General features: G+C 36.6%; 2 protein-coding genes across 2 annotated transcripts in view; both read right to left on the minus strand.

The window, feature by feature from the left end:
* The window catches only part of pde1cb (phosphodiesterase 1C, calmodulin-dependent b), a 61996-nt gene extending 53684 nt beyond the window's left edge, over positions 1-8312 (minus strand). The window contains exon 1 of the mRNA XM_059563081.1: positions 7806-8312. Within this exon, the coding sequence (XP_059419064.1) occupies positions 7806-8004 (199 nt within the window). The 5' untranslated portion in view covers positions 8005-8312. The remainder of the gene's footprint in view (positions 1-7805) is intronic.
* A 1441-nt stretch (positions 8313-9753) lies between these two features.
* LOC132154505 (vimentin A2-like) lies at positions 9754-17407 on the minus strand. Its single transcript, XM_059563084.1, has 9 exons — positions 16878-17407; positions 15473-15533; positions 13892-13987; positions 12352-12513; positions 12054-12179; positions 11142-11362; positions 10953-10996; positions 10778-10863; positions 9754-10389 (listed from the first exon to the last, which is right to left on the minus strand). The coding sequence occupies exons 1-9, from the start codon at positions 17390-17392 to the stop codon at positions 10348-10350; spliced, it is 1353 nt and encodes a 450-aa protein (XP_059419067.1). The 5' UTR covers positions 17393-17407; the 3' UTR covers positions 9754-10347.
* Positions 17408-20841: the final 3434 nt, after the last annotated feature.

The raw sequence follows: 20841 nt of genomic DNA on the forward strand, positions 1-20841 counted from the left end.
TCAATTGTTTTTAAAGCCTTCTTGTTACACGGGTTAGTCCCAAAGTAATGCTGCAATTCAGCAAGCAAACCATAAAAAAGTGGTTTCTGACCTGAAAATTTACATTTATATATACACAATTTTGTTAATAAAATAAGAAGATTAAGTATATTTTGTTTTCCGGAAGATGCTTTTTTTTTCCAGTTAACATTTCCAAACAAAACATTTTCCCAAAGTAAAGAAGCACAGAGCGATCATTATCAGAGACATCATCTGTCCACGAGCCTGTTGCCATTGGCGACGCATAGCGCGTGCTCTCAGATGCAGTCGAGGTCAGTGATGTCACCGACAGAGCGGAAATACGCTGAAATCACATCTGTATATTAAAATGACCAAGTGATTTAAAAAAATCCCCTTTAAAAGCCTATAGCTGGCTATAGTTAGATCAATAAGAGTAGCTTATATTACACTCACACATTCAGATTTCGTAACTGTCTATAACAAAATTACTGTTTAAACCATAATTAATTGTGAGACCCTTGAGCAAGCAGCAAAAAATGGCTCCCCACTGCTCCTGGTGTATGTTCACGGTGTGTGTGTGTGTGTGTGTGTGTGTGTGTGTGTGTGTGTGTGTGTGTGCACTTGGATGGGTGAAATGTAGATCAGAAATTCCAAGTATGGGACACCACACTTGGCCACACTTCACGTCACTTTCATTTTCAAAATGAAATTGGAGTCGAAATTACTTGTAGGCCTACAGCCAATTTGATTATACTTTTTTTTAAAAAGTATGCAAGTTGAAGAAGTTAGAATTTTTTACAGCGTAGCTGCAGTGTCACTTAATGTTTATTTTATTTCAAGTAACCTTTTTAATTGTTCTAGGTTTAGTTTTTTTTATAATAGCCATGGAACATAAATCAGCCAGAAAGGGTCCTGACTCACTAACCCAACTAAATAAGCAGGAAAGCAGCTCAACAAAGAATGAGGAACTCTGCACTAAAATATTGGTACATGTAACTGATAACTCAATTTCATACAACATAACCAACTACACCGTACAACAACTACAGAAACAGGGAGCTGAATGAGACACACCCTGTATCTGTAGGGCCTTATGATTTCAGTGATGCAGAAAATGCAGACAGAATTGCAGAATAAAATGGAATTCACTGAATAACACGGAATGTCATGGAATTTGCCACATTTTGGATTAATAAATACATTTACTACACACATATTGAAGTACATGTGACGCTCGATGTGTTTTCAGCCTCTGCTGCCTCAATATATGAGTACATGAACATAATCTCTAGAAATGAAAGCTTTAGCCTAAGTTCTGCCAGGAAGACTCAATTACTTCGTCACTAATTACCTTCCTCATTATCCAATCACGTCTCTATACTTTGGTATAAAAGATCGTACTTACACATGTTTTAGTTCACAGATGCCGACGTGATAACAACCGTAGATTCCGACACGATTGTTCCTTGCTCAAGCTGTCGCGTTTATTGAATTAGGATTTTGGGATTTTGGTCTCAATCAACAAATATTTCATCCGTACGCACGTGAACCCGCACGAATGAAGTCTCTCCGGACCAGCAGACAGAATCAAGGCTGCCGGTCTCTTTCGGCATCTCGCCTCCATTACTTCATCAGTCTACAACATTATAAGTATCATTTTGTTCTATGCACTTGTGGCGTTCGGGCATTCACTTTATTCTCTGCAAGGCTTTATACTCACACGTTCAAGATAAAGCACTGGGCGTTTCGTGCTTGTTTATCTAGCAGACTCGCACTGCATAATTAAGATGTTGATCATAGTGCATGCAATGTTCGAATAACTCCTTCGTAATGAGACATTTTAAGGCTTGTAATAAAAGCTACAATCTTTTATACTGATAAGGATCGTTCGCATTTCTGTAAAAATATGCTTCGTCTAGCACACTTAAAATTGTGGTTTTTAATCCTATGCTATCTTTGTTTATCCAGTCATTGTTTCATTTTCGTCTATTCCTGGATGCTTCGTTCAGAGAATGGGATTCTATGGCTGCAGATGCAGAGAACCGTTGCTCTCACCTCATCTTTACACGGCTTACTCTTGGACTAGCGCTATTATGAACACTGGATCTATCAAGCTGATGTGTATATGGACCCTTTCATTTGAGTCGTAGGTAAGATTCGGCTCAATGCTCCGTATGCATCTTAAGTCCATGTGACACGGAGTTGCTGCTGACTTTATTTCAGAGTAGTGACATATCTCCAGTTTAAACCGAATATTAATCAGCGGGCATGTTTTGTTTGCGCTCCTGGTCTCAGTCTCACTCATAGCAAACTAACGACTGGAGGGGTGTGTTAAGGAGGTCTGCACATGCTGTCAAACTGACGTCATCAGAAAAACTATGCATTACAGAGTGGAATGTTCAGATTTCGACAAAGATTACGAAGACAAACAATGATTAATTGTTACATCAAGATTAACAATGCGTGCTAGTAAGTTTTAGTCAATTTCGATTTTATACGGACTTTAAGCTGCAATCTAGGCTTGTTTATTTCGCGCATCTACTGGTGTTGGTTCATTCTGTCTCTCATACCTTCGACTTCAGTCTTACTCGGCTGTTGCGGCCTTCACATCACACTTCAGACTTTCAGACAGCTGTGCCCCTCAGCCAACCCGGATCCTTCAATCTGCCCTCCGTTAGCAGACATAATACTAAACTAAACGACCTGCTTGCGTCAGCTAGAAATCACATTTCTAAAGGCGTCGCTCCTTCTACACTCAAAGCCTACACATCTGCATGGTCCGCTTTCTAATGTTTTTCCTTCCAAATTTCTGTTTTACCTATTCGACCGTTTGCTCCTTTCTCGTCTTTAATTTTAAAAATCGCAATCTTAAAATTCTCTATTCGCAGACTCCTTGCCGGCATCCAATTCTACGCTGAATTTTATAATCCTAATTTTCAAAGCCTTTTTCTGAATATTCCGTTCGACTACTACTTAAGGGGTTAGCTAAATCTCCCTACAAAATTAAAGACAAACATCTGCTATTACCATGCCATATTGCAAATTGATTACTTCCGTTTGATTGATCCTGCTCGTGGCATTCCTTTTCAGATCTACGATTTGGACCTAAATTCTTCACACTCTTCCTTAAGCACTCCAAACCGATGCGCAAGGTTCTGGTGCTACCTTAACAATTTATAAAATCAATTTCTGTCCCTTCTCAGCCACGGTGAAATTCCTTAAAATCCGGCTTAGAACTTCTAAAGACGCACCGCTCTTTACTCTACCTAACGGAGCACCCGTTTCCAAGGCCTGTTTTAGAACTCCCTTAACCGCTGTTCTCAAGCTGCAGTCTATCCCCCTCTCTCTATACCAGCCATTATTCAGAATTGGGCCAGCTACTTCAGCAGCTGAACGAGGAGTCTCTACGTCAGCTATTAAGATCACGGGCAGATGGTCTTCCCCAGTGTTCGAATCATACATCAGACCTGACCATTCTCGAAGCTCAGCAAGCTCTCCTGTTTGAAATCAGGTAAATTCATGCAATTACTGGTGGTGGTGTTACTAGCGTGTAAAAAAAAAAAAAAACACTATCTGTATGGTCTATTGAGGCCTGTCTGCGTCTGGCCTATCATGGCTATTTCTGTACGGTCTATCGAGGGCTGTCTGTGTCTGCCTATCGCGGCTGTCTGCGTCTGGCCTATCGTGGCTATTCCTGTACGGTCTATCGAGGCCTGTCCGCGTCTGCCTATCGTGGCTGTCTGCGTCTGGCCTATCGTGGCTATATTTGTACGGTCTATCGAGGCCTGTCTGCGTCTGCCTATCGTGGCTGTCTGCGTCTGGCCTATCGTGGCTATTTCTGTATGGTCTATCGAGGCCTGTCCGTGTCTGGCTATCATGGCTATTTCTGTACGGTCTATCGAGGCCTATCCGTGTCTGCCTATCGTGGCTGTCTGCGTCTGGCCTATCGTGGCTATTTCTGTATGGTCTATCGAGGCCTGTCCGTGTCTGGCTATCATGGCTATTTTTCTGTACGGTCTATCGAGGCCTGTCTGTGTTTGCCTATCGTGGCTGTCTGCGTCTGGCCTATCGTGGCTATTTCTGTACGGTCTATCGAGGCCTGTCTGTGTCTGCCTATCGTGGCTGTCCGTGTCTGGCTATCATGGCTATTTCTGTACGGTCTATCGAGGCCTGTGCGTGTCTGCCTATCGTGGCTGTCTGCGTCTGGCCTATCGTGGCTATATTTGTACGGTCTATCGAGGCCTGTCTGCGTCTGCCTATCGTGGCTGTCTGCGTCTGGCCTATCGTGGCTATTTCTGTATGGTCTATCGAGGCCTGTCCGTGTCTGGCTATCATGGCTATTTCTGTACGGTCTATCGAGGCCTATCCGTGTCTGCCTATCGTGGCTGTCTGCGTCTGGCCTATCGTGGCTATTTCTGTATGGTCTATCGAGGCCTGTCCGTGTCTGGCTATCATGGCTATTTTTCTGTACAGTCTATCGAGGCCTGTCTGTGTCTGCCTATCGTAGCTGTCTGAGTCTGGCCTAACGTGGCTATTTCTGTACGGTCTATCGAGGCCTGTCTGTGTCTGCCTATCGTGGCTGTCTGCGTCTGGCCTATCGTGGCTATTTCTGTATGGTCTATCGAGGCCTGTCCGTGTCTGGCTATCATGGCTATTTTTCTGTACAGTCTATCGAGGCCTGTCCATGTCTGCCTATCGTATCGTGGCTGTCTGCGTCTGGCCTATCGTGGCTATATTTGTATGGTCTATCGAGGCCTGTCTGCCTATCGTGGCTGTCTGTGTCTGGCCTATCATGGCTATTTCTGTACGGTCTATCGAGGCCTGTCCATGTCTGCCTATCGTGGCTGTCTGCGTCTGGCCTATCGTGGCTATTTCTGTACGGTCTATTGAGGCCTGTCCGTGTCTGCCTATCGTGGCTGTCTGCGTCTGGCCTATCGTGGCTATTTCTGTATAGTCTATCGAGGCCTGTCTGTGTCTGCCTATTGTGGATATTCTGTATGGTCTATCAAGGCCTGTACATGTCTGAAATAAAACTTATATAATATAAATTTAAAAAAAAAATAATAATTTCATTTAGAAATAGGATTATGAGGTTATCATATTGATCATGCTAACTCTCTCTCTTTATCTTTCAGGAACCTTAGGGTTCACAACTGGTTTGTATACTTTCATCTATTATTTTGGGGGGAAGGCCGGCCCGTCTGGTGGTTTCATAATCCACCTATTTTGGGGGTCGGCTGTGCCCCTGCCTTCGTCTTCAGGCAGGAAATGCAGGTCCGCTACCCTCAGATTACGAACCATGGACGGGGCCTTCCGCCAAAGAAATTTATAATTATGCTTACTGAGTTGTCAATAAATGTATGCTTCGTACGTTTTATCTCCCGAGTCTTTCTGGTAGAACTGCTCTGAGAGTCGCTTTATGAGCATTTTACCACAGTTTGCTTGAGTTAAAACATGTGACAGGCTACACAACTCCTAAAAACAAGGAGGGTTTGCTGCGATACCATAGATAATCTAATTGAACAGTTCTTAAAAGAACCAACTGAAGAACATTCTGATAACTATAAAGTGAAGAAATTATGAAAAGGCTCCAAAGCACCTTTCATTTATTTATTTTTATTTTTTTTACATTTCAGACTCTGACTCCTCACAACACTGCATACACCTTACAATATAAAACAGAGGTACTGGTGTATTGATTTGATCCAAATGTAACATTCAGTCACTGTGTTGGTTGTGTCTTCCTAACCTGTGACTCTCTAGAGATGATACACTGTAGAGGGGGAAAAAACTCCACGCCGGGGCCAACAGGGACCTCAGCGGGAGACTTTACTGTCGTTGCTTCATGGTAACCAGGAAACATAGAGCTACAGGTGATATTTTAGTCACCCTTGAGGGTTGCTTCTTCCTTTAAAGGGGTCATGAACTGCCATTTTTCATTATTTTGTACTGTTCTCTGATGTCCACTTATGACGTTTTCAAAATCTTTACATCAAAACAACATCATAATTTAGAAGTAATAGGCTATTTTCTGTCCTGTTTTGCTTATAGACTCAGAAGTAAATGGCCACTGCTATGATTGGCTAACAGTTGTGTATGTTTGACCGCCTACTTCCTTCATAGATGGACACTGCTGTGATTTAAAATAAAAAATGCATATTCAGTATATATCAAGCTATCTGTAATAACAAACAAAGCAGTAGTGATCATGTACTAAAAACACACACTTGTGTGGCGAGACATCAGTGTCAGCACAGCAATGACTTTTAGTTTCAAACTTTCTGAAAATCCTGCATTAAATGGTGCCTTTGTTTGTAAAATTCTTAAGGATCATGTGACACTGAAGACTGGAGTAATGATGCTGTAAATTCAACTTTGATCACAGGAATAAATTACATTTTAAAACATATTCACATAGAAAACAGTTATTTTAAATTGTAATAAAATTTCACACTACTGTTTTTACTGTATTTTTTTGATCAAATAAATACAGCATTGGTGAGCATAAGAGACTTATTTCAAAAACAAAGTATTTTCAAAAAATCAGGTTTTTGAAAGGTATTGTATTTAATAAATGTACGTACTTAATAAAAGTTTATCTAGCATTTTCAAATCATTAAAATAAAGCTTGCATAGTTATGTCCATTTCAGATTTATGTAAAAATCCATCTCTGAAACACACTTGTGCTATATAAAGCATCATGAGGGCTGTTATTCCAACATCAAAGAGTTCAAACATAAAAACACGGATCTGGACCCTTCAAAGGAATCGCAGCGGCACATCATTGATCATCCCATTATGAAGCGTTTTTCTCATCTGTTCCGCAGAAGTGCCTGAACTCTCTAATGTGCAGATAAATGGCCGCTATCACCTCCCGTTTTTGACCCAAAATGAGCAGACACCTGTTTCCCACCCGTCTCATGAAGGCATGTGCTGAAATTCCACAATTACCTATTAGAGGCAGATTAATAAGTGAACCCCAAAAGAGTATCTTAACACTTCAGCGCTCTTAAAAATGTTAAAAATTTAAATGAAATAGCCAATCATAACTTAATTATTATAAAAAAAAAAAGAAAACATGAATCAGGAATTGTTGAGTCATGAATGTCCACACATTTTCATAGGATTACCCCTGCCTTTCCAAAACATACTTTTTCATAAAAAGGTCAAAAGTCAAAAACTTAATGACCTTGACAAACAAGTGTCTGTAAATTGTAAATTGTGTCAGAATATGTATTGCAGATGATGAAGAACTTGCTTCTTGACCATTAATAAAGTACATTCTAAAGTTTTATTATTAATATTTTTTAAATTCACTGCTTATTTAATATAGAAATGATTTCTAATATTTTAATAATATTATATATATATATATGTGTGTGTGTGTGTGTGTGTGTGTGTGTGTGTGTACAAAATACAACAAAAATATAAAAATATATATTTTTTAATTCATAAATTGAAAACATTTGCAGTGTACAGAAATCATTTTGGTATTAATATTCTAAATATCTTCTAAATATCTTAAAACAAAATTGTTACTTAGGCTATTTTTAAAAATTCAGCCTTTTGTAAAGATTTTTTATTACACAAATGTTTTTCTTTAATATACAAAGGGCTTTTCTGGAAGGATGTCATTTGGTTTTGGTTTGACATTTTGGTATTTAATTTGTTTAAGAGCATAAGACTCCAGATAGTACTTTTGGGGCTACCGTGCTACATAAACAAAACAAGCAGTTTCATCTTTATATGCTATAATCCACTCGCATAAGAATATGTCTCCTGACAGAAGCTTACAGAAGCTCACCTGTTGCAGAGGTAGGGGTTTGTGGAGTGTGTGCTCTGCAGCTGTCGGTTGTTTTCCGAGCCAGCGGTTGTTTGCTAGTTTGCTTTCCGATCACACGAGACCCACTCCGCGCTTTCCCGTCCGGCTCTTTCTGCGGCTCCAAACCAACTTTGACCAGAGTGTTGCGAGACTTGGTGAAAGCTGAGGTCACTGAGCCCATCTCTGCCAAACAAACCCTTGAGCTGACTGGACGTCTGCTCCGGAAACACAGTTACGCGCTCCATGACTTGGATTCAAGTTCTGTCATCGCTGTCGCGTGCTCATTAAATTAGGCTACGATACTAAGCAAACCGTTTCCTTTGAGCGTTCAGAATTCGCGGATCTGATCCACCTTCCTCGCATTCGGTTCGGTCTATCTGAGTGTCATTTTGTAAACTAGACGCGGTGAAAACCTGCGGAAATCTCCTGTGCGCTTTCCCGGGAGATGCGCTCGCGCGCGCTCGTCACACGAATAAAGTTAGTCAGAAAACACGAGTCTCTGGGGTCGCGAGCGTTGAAAACAAACATCTGTAATTAGTCTGTCAAGTGTATCACATTAATGAAATCCGACTCTGGCGAGCTACGAATACATACAATTACATTCGCAATTAAAATTATATAATATGTAGCCTATAAATCTGGGTTCGTCATTCGAAAGCAACATTCTCCATTAGTTCAGTATTTACACTTTTGTTTATACACAAAATCTTAAAAATATATATTCACAATGGATACATTTGTGAATATTTTAAATATTTAAAAATAAAATCACTATTCACTAGTCACTATTATTACACGTTATGCTTTATTTTAGTTTTGTTTAAAGTTTTGCTTTTACAAAAATGTATTTCTCTGATCTGCATGATCAAGTAATAAGGGTTAAAAAATATATTCTGTCGTCCTTTCATGACATAGGAAGTTTCTCTATTTGCTTTTTCATTCAAAATCCAGCTTGATAGCTAGCCTAAGTTAGTCATTATAGCTCCATTTAACCTACTAAACAGTAGCTAGTTAACCAACATTTTCCTAACCATGCTGACCACCTCAAACTGGTGTGAACAGCTGGTAGCTTGTTGCTGCATTTATTTTTAAGCAGTTTTTGAAAACAACTCAAGTTTAATCAAGTTTGCTTTAACTTGCCAGAGGATGCATGAGTATGTTGTCTGAAATAACTGGCATTGAACACTGGATCATGATGCATAAATATGTGCAAATGAGAGTAAATGAGATTTGATAACTGACAAATGGAAATATTGTAGAAAATAGCGACTTAAAATTCAGTTTGTCCATCACACAAAGCAACTGTATGGCTCAACACGTAGTGGATGAGTATGGACTATACTTTAATGATACTTTTTCATCCTTTATAGAGCTTGACAGCCATTTAATCATTCTTCTCTTCCTGAATTAATAAGTAACATGGATATTCTTCAAGAATTCTCCTTTTGTGTTAAACAGAATAAAGACAGTCATGTGCATTTGGAATGGCGAGTGATTTTCACTTCTGAGCTATTGCTTTATAAATGCCGTGAGTTATGACACCAAACACATGAGCTCTCGGTGTGCTTTCCTGGGAGCGAACAGGAACTTGAACACTTGTGTCTAGGGAGTATATATCTCCATCACTGGAACAAACATGACAAGCATGTCCCACATGAACCACTAAGAGAGGACACGGATGTTCCACACTGAGAGAAGCACCTTATTTAGAAAAGGATCCATTAAAACTCAGACTTAAACTTGAGAATGAATCTTTTCTGGTCCACAAGATGGCAATGATGGGCTTCAAACCCAAGAGCAGGAACACAGTATTAAAAGACTATATATATATATATATATATATATATATATATATATATATATATATATATATATATATATATATATATATATATATATATATATATATATTCTCTACTTCACACAAATATTTTTCAGCTCAAAACTTCATTTATTATTTTTTTCTCATTAATCCAATATACTGAGGCATTTATAGAGGAGTCCTGTTGGAATTTCTGTCAAAGTTTTAAACCAATCCATGAGCCTAACAGAACAGAGAATCAATTATAAATCAGCTAAAAATGGAATCATGTTTTTAAAAAAATCTGGATTTGTGTTAAGGCTTTTACAGTTTTACTTAAAAATAATTTGTTTTTAGCAAATTAACCATAATAATAATAGCCCATGCATGGAAGAACATTCAGACAAAGAATGAGGTTATTTATCAATACAAACTCTTCTTTGATTGTTTTATTGGAGCATTTTGCTTAAAGAAAATTATGTTGTCTCAAAAAAGCTATGTGGAAAATAAACGCAGGTTCAGACAATAAAAAGATTCACAGTATGCTAAAGGTCATGCTGTTTCTGTGCTTGTGTGCTATCACTACACTTCCCCTACAGGCTCAAACGCTTTTTTCTGTGCAGATAGAAAAGCACTTTGAAGCAGGTTATTGTGGGTTGTTTATATAATTGGGATACAGAATGGTGCTGCATTTTGGTTGCTTGCAGTGGTTGATTTCCTTCATCACTCCAGGTCATCATGGTTCTGAGTGGACTCATTGATCACCTTAATGGAAGAGAAGAGTGGAAGTGTTCATGAGAGACCCGAATGAAATCACTGACTAGCGATTGGATTTCAGGTTCAGAACTTCAAGTTTACAAAACTGAATATTGTATTATTGTGAGAGATTGACAGAGATAAATGTGAATTATTAAAATATAAATCAAATAATTACAAAACATGGGGAAGTGACTCATTTTGACTAAAATAATGAAATAATAATAACATTGTCAATGCAAAAAAAAGTACTTAAAGTTTAAAAAAAAAAATTCTTCATTTAACTTCACTGACCAGGCCATGCTTTTTGTGAGATACACCCAGTAAGCACTTTTCACTTTAAAACCCTTGCATAAGAAGTGATATACTAATATACTGTGATAAGTCACACACATACCTGTCCATCTCTGGTCTCGATGGTCTTAATAAGAACTTTCTTAGTAAATGTACTTTCAATAGCTGGCTTCAACTCAAGCATCGTTTCTGTGAAAACGCAAGAGTATCTTCAGTTAAACTGCACAAACATTTTTATATGTTTCATTATGATATTTATTGGTGATATGTTGTCTTACCTCTCAGATTAAAGGTGGAGAAGTTTGGAAGAGGGGTTGAAATTCTACATCCAAGAGAATTAAGTGTATAATTACTTTATAAGACATAATATGTGTTGTTTCAACCTGAAATAAACCATGTCCATAAAACGGCAGCATCTCAATAAAGTAATCAAGCACTAACGGACTGAAAGAGGTTGAAGTGTTCACCTGCTCTCCTCCCCCTCTAGAAGTTTCCTGTAGGTGGCGATCTCGATGTCCAGGGCCATCTTGACATTGAGCAGATCCTGATACTCACGCAGATGTTTTGCCATCTCGTCTTTCATGTTCTGTGTGTCCTCCTCCAACTGAACAATTTTATCCTGGGAACTCGACGACTCCATTGAAAAGTTCTCCTCCATCTCCCTCATCTGATGCTCCAGAGACTCATTCTGCATCATTTACATTACAGATAGATTTATATTTATATACAATTATAAATTAAAGTTAAATAAAATAACAAAAAAGGTAAATTAACACATTTTTAATTGGTAAACTTTGTACTATATAATGTCTATAAACATTTCACAAAACAGAATAAAATAAAATAGTTAATGTTCCTAACCTATATTTCTAATAATTTTTTTTTTATATTGGAAATTATAATAATAATTTATTATTATTATTATTATTATTCAGAAAATGAACACACACATATATATATATATATATTTTATATATATATATATATATATTTTTTTTTTTATTATTTTTTTTTTTTTTTTTATTTATTTATTTTCACCACGTGAACCAGCAATAAGTTTAAAATTACATGCATGCACACACACACTCACACACAAACAAATAAATATTATTTGTTGCATTGCATTTCATTATAAAATTTGTCTGAGCACAATTCATTATTCATTTTAAGCATTGCCACAAGTCAAGTCAACTGCTATCATGGTACAGCATCTTTTTGCAGAGAACTAATAACCCATCAATAATAACCCATGGTTTAACGGCACAAGCATTTGAAGAAAACTCTATGACCCCCTTGAGTACTGAGGTTTGTTGTTACAGTCACAGTCATCACATTTCTGGCCAAGGAATAAGTCTGACGGGTAAATGCAAGATGCTTACTGTTCCCTTGAGCGCGTCCACCTCACAAGTGAGCGCCTGCACCTGACGTCTGTAATCATTGGACTCCTGCTTGGCCAATCGCAGAGCTTCATTACTCTTGTTAGCTGCTTCCGTCAGGTCAGTGAACTGACAGTGAAGGAAGACACATGTTAGCAAAGGAAGATGTTGCAGACAGAAGTGAAACTCAAAAAGCAGAAGACGCTCATCTGAAAAAATTAGGAGCAAGAAAGAACCCAAAGAGGAGGATTAATGTTGATAAACAGAGGAAAGCCCCGGTGAAAAGGCTCATGTTAAATACCTTGGATTTGTACCAATCCTCTGACTCCTGGATGTTTTTGGTTGCCAGGTTCTCGTATTGCAGTCGGACGTCTCTCAGAGCAGCTGTCAGATCAGGTTTGGCTATGTCCATATCCACCTGCACCTGCTGGTCCTGGATCTGTGCCTGCAGCTCAGCCAGCTCCTACAGACCGACAGACAGAGAGATTCCCCTGTAGTGCTTTCTGAATAGCATCTGTCATATATTTTTTTCTTGTGTTGTCATAAAAATAGAGCTAAATACAGATCTTGTTTTGTAATAGCCACAATGCTAGGGTGTTTTTATGCAGTTTAAGCAGCACAGATGGTTTTGTCATTTGGTACCACTTATATTTTTGACTGCTCCTTTAAACATTTATTGTTTATTACTTACCTCTGTAATTTACAGTATGACAAGTATGAACCTTCAAAATTAATATATCTAAACAGTTACTTTTTAGTACGCAATGATCTCAAAAAAAAAAAAAAAAAAAAAAAAAAAAGTCCTCCATCCTGTGATTTAATGTTAAGTTCCCTGGGAAAAGATCTTTGAACTTTTTGTTAGGAACATAAATTATATGATAATAAATAATAATAATTTATTCATATATAATAAATAAATAATAATCATTTATTTTATTATAATATTAATATTAATTAACTTTATATATACATAATACAGTTTTATGTTTGCAAATGAACATTTGCATGATTTTATACCTACACTTGTAATTTAATTAATAATAAAAGTCATAATTTTATTATAATAATAATCCTAATTAAATATTTTTTATATGCATAATAGTTTTATGGTTCCAAATTAGACAAAGAAAATTGTGAATAATTTACTTACACTAAATATTAAATTAATGATAAAAATTATTAGTAATGAAGTAATTGTATATATACACAAATCAGTGATTAGCTGAAGAACATTGTGAAATCATACATCATAACATTTTTATTTCATTATAATAATTGTAAGAAATGTATATATACTTAATGATTTATGGTTACAAGAGAAAGATATTTGTGAATTTGTTACACCATTTTACTTGAATAATAATCAAATGAATAAAAACTATTCTTTTAATATTATATTTTATTTCATTAATTTACATGATACAGTTTTACAAGATTAGACAAAGAAACCTGTGAAAATTGTATGCGATTTTACATAATATTTAATAAATATTTTTGAAATCATAAAAATGTAATTCAATTCGATGGCTAAATTTACATTTTCTTAAAGTGCAAAAAAGGTTTCAAAAAGGTTTTCCCATAACATGTAAATATCTTAGACTGATTTCCTGCACTTAGGGTCAATTATCAGACTGTTGCTGTCAGTTCAGTTTAAAATTAACACTTCTGATAACTGACCATGCAGATTTAGTTAATTGTCATGAAATCGGCAAATATTGGTTGATTAATCAGTCACTAGTTGAGAGTGTGGTGGTGGTAATTAGATGCATTCATCTGTCATTAAATGTCTTTTAAAACAGAGCGTTGTTTCAGGAAATGAAAGCTGTTGGAGTGTGTCTCACCTCATCATGGAGCTTTTTTAGGAAGGCGAGTTCATCATGAAGAGACTCCACTTTCCTCTCAAGATCCACTCGAGCAAGAGCAGCCTTATCCACATCCTGCACAACATTAACAACATTATATTACACAGCACTGCTGTACTGAGCACAGATGCACCGAAAGTACACAGTGACGAGGTCTTTATATATTTTTACTAAGTATCTGGGCCGGGCACAATGCCCTGCAGTCTGTGTGGCACCAATCAGGTGTCTGCTGACAGGACTACCACAGCCTGCATTAAAACCATGAATAAACAGAGGTTTTAACACTGTTTTTATGCTTGACACATGCTCTCTCACACACACATATCCAGACATTCCTGCCCTTGGCAGCCAGTTCAGTCACAACAGTTTGCTTTGTCAGGGTCTGCTGGTCTGCTGGAAGAGCAATCAGCAGAGATGGAGATTTCCCAGCACTAATGCCAGAGACAAAGACACTCAGCTCCGAGCCTGACATGCCACACTGAGCCGATCCTCCAACACAGACCCAAAGCAGAACCTCTAGCAGTTCCCAATTCAAATAGAGAAATATACTGCAGCTGCAAGCAGCAATATGTTTGGTCATAGCACCCCCTTTGGTGATTTTAGGAAATTTAGTCCGATGATTATGAATAGATTCATCATTTTTTGTAACTTTCTAAATGTCTGTTTACCATTAGAAAGTTTAGGTTCGATATGATTTTTTATATTTTTGATAGAAGGCTGCATTTATTTGGTAAAAATCCAGTTAAAACATAAATATTGTGAAATATTATTTTAATTTAAATGAACAGTTTCCTACTTGAATATATTTTAAAATCTAATTTATTTATGTGATGCAAAGCTGAATTTTCAGCATCATTACTTTGGTCTTCAGTTTCACATGATCCTTCAGAAATCATTCTAATATGGTGATTTGCTGCTCAAGAAACATTTATTATTATTATTAATTTTGAATATTTTTGTAAAAACCATGATATACTTTTTACAGGGTTCTTTGATTAATAAAAATGGCAAAAGAGCAGCATTTATTTGAAACAGAATTATTGTAATATTAGAAATGTCTTTACTGTCACTTTTGACCAACTCAGTGCTTCCACGCTGAATAAAAGCATTAATTTATTTCAAAAGGATCATGTTCTGATCATTATTCTAAAAATATACAAGTTGACTTCTGTTGCATATCTCTGTGTGCCCAACCATCCACCCAGATGCAGAAATTACACAATGTTATTAATTCATCTCATCTTACGTTACTCAGATTTTTACATCTACATCCTGAAAACTGACTCAAGGGTTAAGTGTTGCAACAAGTATTACCATACTTCTGAAACTGTTAACAGTAGTTGCGATACCATCTTTAACTATTTGCATCAGGAAAGGCCTCATGAAATAATTCCCTGCAAACAGTTGCTGTCTTTTATGCCTGGTCCAGCTAACAGAATTATTGACTTGTAGTTATTATTATAAAACAACTATTGGAGATTTGTTAAACACTGTCATTTGAAATAAATGAAGGTTATATGTTTCTCAAAACCATTCGTTTTTAACATGACCATGTTTTACCTGTCTGTAACTCTTTGTGTTATTCTCTGCATCTTCTCGCTGAAGAATCTCATCCTGCAGTCTGAAAATGACAAACGTCATTAAATCATTAATTAATAAATAGCTGTTTTCTAATATTTTCCAATGCAAAATAGTTTCACTCAGCATAGTTGAATTATTCATTATTGCACAACTCTGGTCCTAAGAAGTATCTAAACACTTGTGTGAAATGATTTCACTGCATTAGATCACAAATAATAAGCAATGGCATGTGTAATCAAATTATGCCAGAGCTGATGTCTGACATCCACAAAGTTTCCAAATTTGTTTTGTCTTCATTCTGCACAGGGTGCAACAAGGCTAAAGGCCCCCCGAGGTATAAGGGACTATTGATTTTATATTTTCCAAAACACTAAAAAGCAAACACAACCACATCACTTAACTAAACACTGCTCTGTCACCATGCACTGCACAGTTATCTTGAAGCATGGGTCACTGTGTGCTTTTACAAAATAATAACTGAGGTGATTTTATTGATATTTAATAACTTTTAAATGTTGATGTGTTGCACAGTATTGTATGGTGGTTTATATGCACTTTTTTTAAATGAAAATTTCCTTAATTTGATATTTTAAACAATGCTATATTTTTGATATTGAATGGATATTGAATATTGATTATTAATTTCTGTGTTTGCATATAATGAGAAATTTTGTAAGATCATGGTTGCATGAGATTAAAGAAAAAATTGATTTTAATCAGAACAGCTTCCTGTATTATTTTATCTCCATTGTTATACAAAAGGGATGTTTTTCTCAATCTTCATGCACTTTGCCCACAAAACAAGTACTTTCTGCTTTAAATGTTTCACCTATTCTTTATAAAACTTCTTTTTTTGTTAAATGTTTTGCTTAAAGTGTTTATATTTAACATACTGCAAATAATATTTGGTTTGATAATTGATATGATCAAATGCAATGCATCTATAATTTAACACACCCAAAAGTGTATGAATGAATACTTTTTGGGGGCCACCCCAGCTAACAGAGAACGTTCTTAAAACATTTTGATAAGGTTATAATTGTTCTTCCAGATAAAACATTAATTTTAAAGTGTAAGCCTACTTTTTAAACATTTACGGAAAATACAAATAAATACTGTTTTCATAACTTAATGGGAACGTTAGAAAAACATTCTTAGATCATATTTTTGTTGGCTGGAATTGTATGACAAGGCTCTCTCAAAAGTTATAAACAAATGTTCTTCCAATAACGTGAATAGAACGATTACTCAAAATGTTAACAAAAGCTGAAATGTTTTAGAATTTTTTTGTTTTTGTTTCAGAATGCTCAAATAACATTTGAAACGTCAGAAATGACGTTTTCATAACTCAAGAAAACATGCTTTTAGAACATATTTTTGTCACTTCTCTCTGAGTCGCTCAAAATCTTCAGCCAGGTTGTCTCGCGCCACTTCCACGCGTGCTTTCTCCGTGGTGAGCTGGTCCACCTGTCTCCTCAGGTCGCGCATCTCCTCCTCATACAGATCTGTGATGCGGGACGACCCCTGACCCCTCAGCTGCTCCAGCTCCGCGCACAGGATCCTGTTCTGCTGCTCCAGGAAACGCACCTTCTCGATGTAACTGGCGAAGCGGTCGTTCAGCGACTGCATCTGCGCCTTCTCATTCAGCCGGTTTGCCTTGAATTCTGTGTTTAAGGCGTCCGAGAGGTTAAAGTCCAGAATCTCAGAGGTCAGTCGTGGCATCGCCGCGCTGCTTCGGACTCTGGAGCTCTTCGACGCGTAAATGACCGGAGCCGAGGAGACGCCGAGAGACACCCGCGAGCGCACGGAGCTGGAGCTCTGGCGGCTGGAGACTTGGGAAAACGCGCTGCTCCGACTCACATCTCCAAAGCGCTTTTTGTAGGAGGAGGTAGACATCATGAACTTTAGAAGTGTCTCTCTTCAGGAACTGTAACAAACAGGGAGCGACTGCCTGAGAAGAAGCATCATTTATAGTCAACTCATTATGCAAATCACATAACAGTGCTGGAGGATTTGAGTGACACTAGCGGAACCCTGTGGAGTCTGAGAGAGTTTCTAGAGTTATTTTAATGCTCTCCGCCTACTGAGGAAATAAAATAATGCAATTAAAGGCGAAGAGAAAGGATATGTCCTCTTTAATGTAATGCCATTTTGAAATTTCTTTGATAGATTTGAAAGATTTGCCACTTATTTCACTAAAGCCAAACATACATGTATGTGTTTGTTTGTCATTCGAATATTTGTAATTATTTTAATGTATTTTGTGTTGTATTATTTATTTTTATATTGTTATTCATAGAATAAATACTGATTCAATGTTTTATTATTTTATTTAGTTTTTAGAATTTATTAAAAAAATTGTTTACTTTATAAAATCAACACAAAATAAATAAGCGTCTACTGACTGAGCCTGAGGGTTTTGATCTAAAAAAAAAAATGGGTTTGGTAATTGGGTTTAGCACTGTTTTATAAAATCTTCAGAACCAAGCGCATTAGTTGTTTCTTCCTCTTCCTCTTTTTTGTCTTATCTTGAATGTTATAGGGATGACTGTTGAACTTCATCCTATTGTTATTCAGCACACGACTCATTATCAAAAATATTTCAACCTCCAGTTTAAGGTCTTTGCACTAAACATTATTCATTTGTTTCTATGCACTACTTGTAATATAGCTCACAAATTACACCCACATCTGTAAAACACACATACTGTAGATATGTTGTGTCAGTTTATTCTGTGATCACTTGTTGAATATTCAACCAAATGTTTCTAACAATTACGCTGATCTGATCAAATGGCTTCAGAAATATGTTTCTCAAACCACTGACCTACTAAATTTCACTAGTCATTTCACACATAATCACAACCACAGGGCTTTCATATTTCGTTGAGTCTTAAAATGTTTGCTCCTGCTATTTCAAGAACCATTTAAACCTGTAAAGTGAGGCTGCGGTAGAAAACAACAGAGATCACAGCAGTTGTTTACAGCCACTTCATCTTAAACGGATCTTCCAGTTAAGAAAGAAAAAGACCTTTGAGCTGAAGTCTTTCCTGAGCTTTTTTTTTGGAAGCTATAATGACTTTGGAGAGTTAATTCAATATTGATGGTCAGAGAGCATGTTCATCTGTTAACATGGTGCTATCTCAGGCTTTGCAATTGATATTTTACATTAAAGTGCTATTTTTTTTACACTAGATTACAGTCATTATTAGAGTAGATTCCTGTAGTTATGATATTCAGTCTGCCGCTAGACTAAACAACAGATGCTTTTCGGCAAGTGCTTTTATTTTTGATGAGGCCTTGGTTCTTATAACCTCCAGTTTGGCTGAAAAGCTCTTTTGTTTTATCTTAATCCTCTGATCATCATGTCTCTTTTCAACGGAAACTCAAGCAAACATGTCTTTACAAAAAAAAAAAACAACCAGCAAGGATTGGGTTCAGTTTTCCTTCTTACTGCTAACATACAGGCTACAACATATATATTAGTCTATAGGGTATAATAGGCCTACTATTGTTTGATATTTCAAAAGGATGATTTTCAATATAGTCAATTGTCCCCAACAACATAAAAGTTGGATTGTAACACGTAACACGGTATGCATTAACAATCCAAAACATGAAGTGGACTAGGATTATAGTTTATTTTTCAATATTCAGATCAGTTAGGCCTACTTTACGCTACTTCATGATATAGTTTCGTCAGGGCATGTGTCAAAATGTAAAAACTGTCGCACATGCGCAATATTTCTCATCAGTCTTTCAGCACAACACTGATCTACAGTGAAATGGTAAAAGATAAAATTTTTAACATTTGCATTTACATTACATTTAGTCATTTAGCAGACGCTTTTATCCAAAGCGACTTACAAATGAGGACAATGGAAGGAATCAAAAACAACAAAAGAGCAATGATGTATAAGTGCTATAACAAGTCTCAGTTAGCTTAAACGCAGTACGCGTAGCAAGGGCTTTTAAATAATATAAAAAGAAAACAGATAGAATAGAAAAAGAATAGAGCAAGCCTGTGTTTAACAAATGTGAATATGATGGGATGATCCAAAGCAATAGTAAGAAAATGTCTGTCTTGCTGTTTTTGCATGCAAACACAAGCACAAACCATTTCAGCATGTCAAGTAGTCCCTTTTACAAACAAATGACTCTTACGAGCCAAGTCTTTGTAGTGAATCAATAACTTGTGTAGTGCAACCAGCATATTCAGATTCATTAACAAATGACTCTTATGACTCGTCTTAGTGAATCAAAAACACACCACACTGTCTGTGTAGTCTGATTCACAAACAAAAGACTATTACATTTATTTTCATAATGTACTCCTGACTGCATTGTTCAATCTTAAACACACACACACACACACACACACACACACACACACACACACACACACACACACACACACACACACACACACACACACGTCTTTTGCACTATCCTTGCGGGGACTCCCCATAGGCATAATGGCTTTTATACTGTATTTTCTATCATCCTACACTAACCCTACACCTAAACCTACCCCTAACAGAAACTTTCTGCATTTTTTACAATCTAAAAAAAAATTATATATATATAATACAAATTATTTTCATTCTTTATGATTTATAAGCTTTTTTACACTGTGACACAAGTTGGTGTGTATTTAGGTTTAAGTCCCCACCAGCATAGAAACAAACAAAAAACACACACACTTAGCCTAAATGCTCATATTGCTATTAGAATTTGTTATATTGTTAGATGTGAAATATTTTTTAAATATGTTCATGGTTATTAGGAATGGAACATGATTTATTGGATTGATTTGACTGTTATGCCCACTGCATTTTCCAACAAATAGGCTGGAGAACTGGGCAAGAAATGTTGCTTTGATATGTAGGTTTTTCATGAGTCTGTTAGGGAGCTGAGAAAGGTGTTAGATACAGTAAAACCTTCTTAGAATGTAGAGAATGAGTTTGGCACACTTTACTCTCATATACTGAGAGGCTCAGAGGTCTTTGTTCATGTCACCATGGTGACTCAGGAGGGCGATGGAAGGGTTCCAGGAGTGCAGAAAGGGCTAAGCTGGGGTTGATTAGTCTATAAGAGAGCAGGAGATTTGTGTCTGCATGTGTGTGTACATTACTGTAAAAATAAACCTTAAAATATAAATGCCAGAAATAAAAATGTTCCATATCTTTTTGATAATTTTAGTTTAATTTAAACATTTTAGTAAGTTTGGTTTGTTTTTAGTATTTTCTTAGGTTTATATATATTTGTTATATTTTTAGTTATTTAAGTACATCTAGTCAAACTAAACTGAAATGAGAAATGTTGCATTGGCAACTAGCTGAAAGAAA

This window comes from Carassius carassius, chromosome 12 (assembly GCF_963082965.1).
Source record: "Carassius carassius chromosome 12, fCarCar2.1, whole genome shotgun sequence".
Taxonomy (NCBI): domain Eukaryota; kingdom Metazoa; phylum Chordata; class Actinopteri; order Cypriniformes; family Cyprinidae; genus Carassius; species Carassius carassius.